The following is a 9,145-nucleotide window of genomic DNA, read 5'->3' as shown; positions in this document are numbered from 1 at the left end:
TTACCTTCACTCCATAGATAATGACTTTCTGAACCAGGAAGTTTTTCTAAACCATCACTTTTTTTTTTTAGCCACACCCTATTGTGAAATAATAAAACATGCTGCCTTCAGTTCAGTTTAGTAAAATGAACTGACATTAAAAAAGGGGATTATTTATTTTCAGTTTAGAAACAGCCTTTTACATTAGCTATAGTACTTATTACAGGAAAGGTACTGCTGCACAACAAATACTCTTCGAACTTCCTGCACAGCACATTTAGCAAAATGGCTTCGTTTGTGGTGGTTCTCCTTTCTGTGTCTCTGCTGTTTGAACATGAAGTTCACGGTAACAACACCATTTTCTATTCATTTTCCTCTTTAAATACTGTTTTATTGTTTTATTGTATTGTTGATTCAGTATTGTAGGATGTTTGATGTTGTTTAAGTTGTTTATTATCAGCAGGATAAACCCCTTGAGTTGTCGCAACTCGTTTTCGAGGGGGTCCTGCGCACCTCACAATGTGAGGTACGCATGTTGAAACATACAGTATGTTTTGAGGAGGTGTACCTTAATGTTTGATGGCAACTCCTTTGTGATTCTCAGCTCAGCTCTTTTTGTCAGTAGATTCAGAAGTGAAGTCTGTTCATACAGAAAATCATACAGTATGTATTTGTTTCTTGTTAGTGTGAAAGGAAAATTACTATTTTCTTTTTTAGAGTTAGAGAAATTACAGAATATCATCATCACCATCAGCCAGGTGATCAACAAGGTCATCTGATGTTAACTGGATCCAGAATAAAACAAAAACAAAACAGTTTAATTTCTTTTCAAAAACCTCTTTTTCAAACGTCTGTTCTTATTTTGAAATCTTCATTTATTTTATGCTTTGATTTCAGTAATCCTTAAAACTTAACATAGTTAATGGCTGTGGATTTTTTGCTTTGATTTGATATTTGATTTGATATTTTTTTGTAGCGTGAGAAAACATGTATGACTGGCCTGTTCCTTTATACAGGAAACAAACGGCTGCTAAGTCACTTCCTTTTTTTTCTTCAATGCATTCGTTTTTACAGTTTTTTTTTCTTTAAGTTCCAGGAACTGTTTGTTAATGTTGTTTCCACATTAGCTAATTACAGACTATCATTAGCACTCGTCAATGTTTGTATAACACACAGTGTTACAGCGGAGATTCTGCAAGTTAATAACTGATAAAAGTTTGATGATTAATAGTTGAATAATAAATGATATGGTATGGATGGACAGTAGCTACAATATGTCAGAGAAAGCAAAGTTTGGATTCCAGTGCAGCAGAACATGGAATAAGAAACATTAAGATTTTAGGATGTCTTTATGTTGGTATGACTCTACTTTAGTGAGGATGGAGACATTTCAGAGGATGATCTTATCATCTTCTTTGTTGGCACCTGTAGTAAAGAAAGAGTTCGGACATTAGAGGAAAGGTGGACCAAACAAAGAAACAACCAACCAACCAACCAACCAACCAACCAACCAACCAACCAACCAACCAACCAACCAACCAACCAACCAACCAACCAAACAAACAAACAAACAAACAAACAAACAAACAAACAAAAACTCAATGTAGCAACTTGGTTCAATAGCTAAGTCATAATTCTCCTTGTCTCTCTTTTATCAATGTTCAATGTGACTAAATTGAACATTCAAGTGATTTTGTGATGTTGTGTTTTGTTTCCACAGGGTCCAGAGCTCAGACTCCTGTGTTTGTGAAGACAGGAGAGGATTTACATCTGGAGGTCAAGAAGACTGATGTACCTGAGGATTATGATGATCTCACCTGGATACTCAATAAAACTGATCTTCTGGTGAAATTTTCAGCTGGTAGAGATCCAAGAGTTTTTCCCTCTTACAAAGGAAGGGTTGAGGCCACTATGGGAAATTTCTCAGTGAAATTGAAGAATCTACAAAAGTCAGACAGTGGAGTTTATACTGCACAAGTGACAACTGATAAAATTAATCAACTACCTGGATACGTCGTCACAGTTGAAGGTGGGTTTGTTAACTCTTCAGACGCTGATAGAGAGAATCTGCTGCTGTTTCTAAAACTCTTCCTGTAAACTCTCCCCTCAGATCCAGTGTCTCCAGTGAAGCTGGAAGTGAACTCCCACAGCAATGACACTTGTAACCTCACTGTGACCTGCAGATCACTGGACTCACAGTTTAGCATCAGCACCACTGTTACCTGTAACACCACCACCTGCAGTCAGGAGGGAGGAGAGAGGTCAAAGGTCACAACCTCTGGTGCTACTCTCCATGTTTACCTGATGAATGACATGACCACCTGTGACCATAGCAACCATGTCAGCAGGACCAATGATAGGATGAAGGGGATCAGGGATTTCTGCCCTCGAAAGCCTGTTGGTAAGAGTCACAGATTGTTAACGATTCCTTCTCTCAACAGAAATAAAAGTTACACTATCGAGAGAAAGTCTGTGTGATGTGTAAAGTATGATCTAGTGGATCCAGTGATTTTTGAAACAATAATGGTCTAACAGTCCTGAGGACTCATGTATTTATACTGCTTATACAGTAGAAGCATTTGTGACATGGAAACTGTAGGTATGGACAACATTTCTGATAAAGTTCTTTTTTTTTTGTTTCTTTACAGTTATTAATGCAGCCATCATAATTGGATCTTCAGTTTCTGCTGCTGTTGTCGTTCTGGTTTCGATCCTTTGCAGCGTCCTTTACTTGAAGTGTAAGTCCCAGTGTGCAGAGATTAATGCAGTAAAAGTCGTTTTTTTAAACACACGCATGAGAATACATCAATATGTCTTCCTACACTAAACTTCTTTATTAGACAACAGAATCAGGATAATTAAAAGATTTATTTTTACTACACAGTGAATTAATTTTGACCTCAGGATATTATTTGGTTTTCAGTAATGCCTCCTATTACAAGCTGAAAATCTCTAGTCTCCAGTGTGTCATAACATCATCAGATAATATTATCACGAACATTAATAGCATTTTTTTAACTAATTCATTCAGGTTCAGTTTTGAGTGTGAGAGTAAAATAGACGAGGGATTACTGTTGAGCCTTTCTCTCATCATAACCCTTAATGTGTGTCAAGTAAAACTTACTAACCTGAATCATGATCATGTTTCCAGCTTCAGAGAAATATTGTTTCTGTATTCTCTACACCCAGGATAATACACTGGTACTGTGAGGGATTGAAAAACTAATTAAAACAGAATGTAAAGTTGAACAGAATAAAATCAGAAGCATTGTCAGAGCGGATGTGTCCCTCTGTATCTTCAAGAATCTCTTGAAGATTCATCTCTAACACGAACACCTACATCTCTAACACCTCTAACAAGCTAACACGTATAGAGTGCACCGCTCCTCCACATCTGGTTTCACTTTGCCTCATTTAGAGCTCGATGCTAACACCAAAGTTTCCTGCTGCTCCGAGGCTTCAGTGTTGTCCCTCACTTGTTGGTCAGTTTCGGTTTAAGTGTCGGTCCTGTCTTCGGAAAAAAAAAGTGGCTTTACTAACACAGTAACTACAGTGGCTCATTGGATGAAGCAGTTTGAACAGTTTGGAAACTGGTAAACAGGAGTCAAGATCAAGTCATTTCAGATGTTTGATAGTGTGATAACTTCTAATGACACGCACTCATGTAAGATATATAAAAGACATATATATATATATATATATATATATATATATATATATATATATATATATATATATATATATATATATATATATATATATATATATATATATATATATATATATATATATATATAAATAAATAAAACAAGCTGGCTGCACACAAGATGGTTTTAGGTCTGAGTCTGGGTCAATTGTTCCTTCCCATCAAACAGGGTCCTGGCCTGATTTGAAGCAATACACAATGCACAACATTATTTATCCAAAGAATCCTGAAGTGTGTTGTGTAAATGAAATGGTTTTACTGCTCACAACTGAGTCAGAGCCTCCACTGTCACTAGACTACAGATACCTATGTTCGCCAGCAATACAAAGAAGTGTCACCAACCATATATATAGTTTATCGAGCGAGGCCTGTTCTATCTCCTCAGCCAGTATGTTCTTTTTCTCTTTTTTTGTTTTTTGCTGTGCATGTGAGGACAGAAAGCTGATGACGTTGGTCGTCCTTGTTTGTTTTTCTTCTGAAGCCATGTTTGATTGCACATGTTTTGTGTGAGTTAGTTATGACAAACAGCAGGTGTGGCTGGATGATCTAGTGTCTGCGTTCAATTCAATTCAGTTTCATTTAAAGTGTAATATCACTATAAATATGGTCTTGAAACACTTACAATTGAAGGCACAATGATACAATAAAATACAACTGGTCAAAGGAAACAGGCAGTAACACTATGAAGTTATACCAAATGATTGAGAAAATCAAAAGGTTTTTGATGAAGATTTAAAAATATCAATGGAACCTGCATCCCTACCTGATCCTACTGCCTGCCGAGTTTTTATTGATCTTGTGGTCAATTAAATAGTTACAGGAAGTATGGTAATACATATGGGATGATTAGATCTGATAGATATGAGGGTGCAAGCCCATGTAGAGATTTATAAGTCAGTAGAAGTACTTGCATAGTTTGAGATTAAGTGATTAACGCTGGGATTATGTGGTCAGATTTCCTGGTCCTGGTCAGTATTCTGGTAGCTGCAAAAAAGGACATTGCAGTAGTCAAGTCTAGATGAGATAAAAGCTGTACTAAGATTTCTGCCTCTGGGCAAGGGACAGATCTTGGAGATGTTGTTGGAGATGTTGTGGAGATGGAAAAATGTTGATTTCCCTAATGTGAGTGTCAGATGAGAGAGCCGAGTCAAACGTCATACCTAGATTTCTTACTGTTGAGTTTGGGGTAATTATGCAATTGTTGATATTTAAACTAAAGTCAGTGAGGAGTGTTAACTGGAGTTTTAGACCAATGACGAGTAGTTTTGTTGGTGTTTAATCACAGAAGGTTTTATGACATTCAAGTAGTAACAGCGGCTAAGCAGGAGATAAGCAAGTTGGGAGCGGTCATTGGGTCTAAGGGGAATGTCTATTTGAGTGTCGTCAACATAACAGTGATAGTTAAGTAATACCGAATTGATGAAAGATTTCACCAAAGGGCAGTGAGTAGATACCAAAAAGCAGAGGACCTATTGATCCCTGTGGGACACCAAACTGCACTGGTGAAAAAATAGATGCATAGGTTTATGGGTTTATGTGGGTATAGGTTTATGTTAAGATTTTAGTGTGTGGCCAGCCTGACTCACATTTTGACTTTTACTTGAGGAAAATGTAATTATTAAGGAAATCAACACATATATACATATATTTCTTTTATGACTGACCTACAGGTAGAAGAAAGGACAGCGAAAATACAGTATATGCAGTTCCTCAGGTAAGCATCAAGTTTTATTTAATAAGGTCTGTCCCAGTCTTGGCCAGTCAATCTGAGGAATTGTAGTTTTCAGAAGGAGGTGAAATAAAGAAATGAGCTTAAGAGAGAGCTTTGTGTTGGTTGTGCAACAGAAATACAATCTTCTGCCTGTAACTAGTCGGTCTGTATGACATCCATCCATCTCCTTGCTGCACTAACTGCTTCATCCAGTCTGCTGTCACTGCTGCAGCTACAGGACCTGCCACATGCTCATGCCACTGTTTATACCCTGTGCGTTCTGCTGATTCACACTGAACTCAATATCTTTCAGATGCACTGACATAATCTGCTCAAGTCATGTGTGTTTTGGTAAACTAATGGCAGACATGTATTTTTCTAACAAGATCCTCATGTTATTTCTTTCCAGGAGACGGGTGCAGCCCAAACTCAGAGTGAGAGTGCCGGAGAAGGCTGTACCACTTATGCTTTGGTGCAGTTTCACACTGGACCAGATGAATCCACCAAGACCAAAGTCCCCGACAAGCCAGAGACTATATACGCCGAGGTTAACAAAGGTCGAAAGCTCAAGTCCAAACCCCCCCCAGAACCAACACAGAGAACTGAGATACCCTGATGAAAGATACATATAAGGCTAAACTTAAGTGCTGGACACTTGGGCTGTATTAGAAACAGATCATGCCGAACCTGCTGTCTATGAAACACAACTACGTAATTATTACCCCTAGAGTTCAGTAAACTCAGTCATAGATTGTATGTGTGAATAAAAAAAAAACATTATCATCAACAATTATATTAAATCAATAAAAATGGTTGAAATTAACTAGAAGCCGGTTCAGTGGAAAACAAACATAGGCCTACAGTATATAACCTGGTTCAACTGAGGTGGCTCTGGCAAAAAAAAAGAAGAAAAAATTACACTCCGTGCGAACTGTTGTGAGGCTATTTGATTTGTTATTTTTTTGTGAATTTGATTGTATTTGATTTTGATTGTTTGTTCACATGTACATTTATGTGTATTTGTATTTATATATACTGTATGTGTATATGGTGTGTGTGTGTGTGTGTGTGTGTGTGTGTGTGTGTGTGTGTGTGTGGCCCAGTCTATATGTGAAAATATTACAATTAAACCTCTTTGTAATAAATAAATATTTTTGCAACAAAGACACCAGAAATATCAAATTCAATGCATCTAACTCCAGAATTATTATTATTATTAATTTTATTATTAGCAATAGGTCCTGGGGCCGCATGGTGGTACAGTGGTTAGCACTGTTTCCTGTTAGGAAGAAGGCTCCAGGTTCAATTCCTCTGCTCTCACTCACATCCGGTGGTCCAACCACAGTGTCGTCTGGTTTGTGCAGTTAAGAGTTAGACGCTCTGTACAGGAAGTGTAACCTCGCCCTGCAGCCATGAACAGTTATTTCCATTGGACATTTTCCTTCATTAATCATTGAAGACTGATTTGTTGTATAGATTGTTGTGGCGGCATGGTGCAGCAGTGTTAAGCACTGTCAGGTTCTGGGTTCAATTCCCGGCTTTCTGGGTAGAGTTGCATGTTCTCCCATGCAGTGTCTGTGTTGGTTCTCTCCTCCGGGTTGTACCTCCATATCCAAGACCTTACAATAGTGTAAACCAGTCAGGGGCGGGTCCACTTTTTTTCCACTTTTCCACATTTTCCACTTGACACCCTGGCCACCATGGAAGACCGGCCCCTGAAACCAGTACTTCAGTAAGTGCAGGAAAAACTTTAACAGGAGAGCCAGACTGAGGGAAGAGAGGAAGAGACAGGAGGAGGGAGAAAGGAGGACAGAGGAGAGGATCAGCTGTTGTATTCAAGTGCTCACTGTTGAGCTGAACTCAGGGCCACGACTAGGTGAGGGTGACTAGCTAATAATCTTTTGCTAATCACTCAGAATCACTACGGAGCAGCAGTGGGAACAAACAGCATGAGAGGATTTGGACTGAAATACTAAGACACTTCTGTGCAGAACGAAGCTTTATACAAGGAAGAAGCAGCCGGTGAGCGTTCATGTATTGTATTGGTTTGGATCTAACTGGACTTTGTTTCTAGCATTAAATGCTTCAAAAGTGTGGTGCATTTGGATCTATATTAGTTTTGTATAGTTAAACAAGGCAAAAAAGAAAACTTGTAACACTGTCTTCTCCCGAATAGAAAATATATTTATTCAAGGACTACATATTAAAAGAGTCTTCGTCGGGTCAGTGATATAAACATTCATGTGCTTCTCAGTTTTTAAATTTTGTATAATTAAAATCAAAAAGCGCCCCCTCAAATAAATGTCTTGCCCCCTCAAATTCAAATTTTAGAAGTTGAGAAAGCACATTTTAATATACTCAAAAAATGTTTATATTACAAGTTGACAAAATAATCTGCAGTAGCACAAAAATCCGCTGAAAAAGAGATGTTCTTTTCTAAAATGTTCTGTTCTTTTTTTTTAGTATTCATAAGACTACCTTTCAGTTTTGTAAATCTTGACCATAGTAGACCCCCCCCCCCCCCCCCCCCCCCTTCTCAGAGTACACCAGAATGCTTCACTCACATTTTAAAATCACAAAAATGTTCTGGGGGGGATGCCCCCAGACCCTCCTACAGGGGTTTAGCTACTCACCTTTTCACCCCTCTGGGTTTGCAATGCATCTTCAGGTATGCACCCCTAAACCCCCCATATAATGTGGCTCTTTGCATTATGACAGTAACAAATTTGGGCTCTAAGACCCTGGTTGGCCCCCCCGGCCCCGAGTTGGACAGGTCTGAAGGTAGAGGCCTGACAATGTGCAATCCATCCACTTCTCCAGGTTGGGGTTGGACACATAGCCAACAATCCAATTCAATGAAGTTACTACTATAAGCACAGAGAAAAAAAGTGCTGGAGCATGATGTGTTCACATGATGCCCCCTTCACATTTCTGACTGCCCCCTCATACAGTATATGCCATCATGCTTATTGAGGTAAAACAATTGATTTAATTTACAAATCACAACAGGGCCGGTTCTAGGCCCTGTTGTGATTTGTAAATTAAATCAATTGTTTTACCTCAATAAGCATGATTACATATGTATTTAGGTATATGTATTGTCTAAGGCAGCCTTACCATGCACTCCACTCCACAACAAATCTCCCCTGTAGGACAAGTTTATACTATTCTATTCTAACACATGCGCAGCGCAAGAGGAGCAGGAAGTGCATTTACTTCCTGACATAGCTCACTGTGGCATGTGTCACTATGGGATGTATTTCATTTATATTTGCCATTTTGATTGTCTGCTCATATCAAATACAAGGTAAAAGTACATGTTTTGTTTGTTTGTTTGTTTTTATTCCATATTTTGGATTTTCCTTTTTGTTGTTAAATTCTGGTTGTTGTAGCTCCGCACTGAAACATTGTGGTAAAGTCAGGAAGAGTAAATGCGCAGAAAGAGGAAGAGAGCAAAACTTGTGAAAAAAGAGATTTAATTTTGTGATGTGAAGCAGCAGACAGAAAAAAATATTGAAGGAAAATGTAAAATAGGTGAAAATACAGTAAAAATGTGAAAATGAAATGTTTAAAATAATTGGTAAAGCTGTACCAACCTAAATGCCAAAACTGTTACTTTAATATGAAGTAATGAGTCTGATTCTGATCGAAGTTTAACATTAATAATATAGCTATACATGACAATAAACAGTTATTTGCAACTATCACACTAACAAACTATCGCCTATTTTTTCAGTTTAATATTAAAG

The 9,145-nt window shown here is 38.0% G+C and overlaps 1 protein-coding gene across 1 annotated transcript; it reads left to right on the top strand.

Moving 5' to 3' along the window:
* Nucleotides 1–211: 211 nt before the first annotated feature.
* LOC311000754 (SLAM family member 9-like) lies at nucleotides 212–6,164 on the top strand. The gene is made up of 6 exons (XM_083991580.1): nucleotides 212–325; nucleotides 1,700–2,008; nucleotides 2,090–2,380; nucleotides 2,628–2,717; nucleotides 5,356–5,399; nucleotides 5,806–6,164. The coding sequence occupies exons 1-6, from the start codon at nucleotides 265–267 to the stop codon at nucleotides 6,010–6,012; spliced, it is 1,002 nt and encodes a 333-aa protein (XP_083847706.1). The 5' UTR covers nucleotides 212–264; the 3' UTR covers nucleotides 6,013–6,164.
* The last annotated feature ends 2,981 nt before the right edge of the window (nucleotides 6,165–9,145 follow it).

Source organism: Trachurus trachurus (genome assembly GCF_905171665.1).
Source record: "Trachurus trachurus genome assembly, chromosome: 17".
In the NCBI taxonomy this organism is placed as follows: Eukaryota; Metazoa; Chordata; class Actinopteri; order Carangiformes; family Carangidae; genus Trachurus; species Trachurus trachurus.
The sequence above is the reverse complement of the archived record's forward strand: the minus strand, read 5'-3'. Positions and strand labels throughout refer to the sequence as shown.

Excerpts from the sequence above, each read along its gene's own strand:
- LOC311000754 (XM_083991580.1), top strand. The coding sequence starts at position 265 with ATGGCTTCGTTTGTGGTGGTTCTCCTTTCTGTGTCTCTGCTGTTTGAA. Across the intron at positions 326-1,699 it reads GTTTGAACATGAAGTTCACG|GGTCCAGAGCTCAGACTCCT; the intron begins GTAACAACACCA and ends TTGTTTCCACAG. Across the intron at positions 2,381-2,627 it reads CTGCCCTCGAAAGCCTGTTG|TTATTAATGCAGCCATCATA; the intron begins GTAAGAGTCACA and ends GTTTCTTTACAG.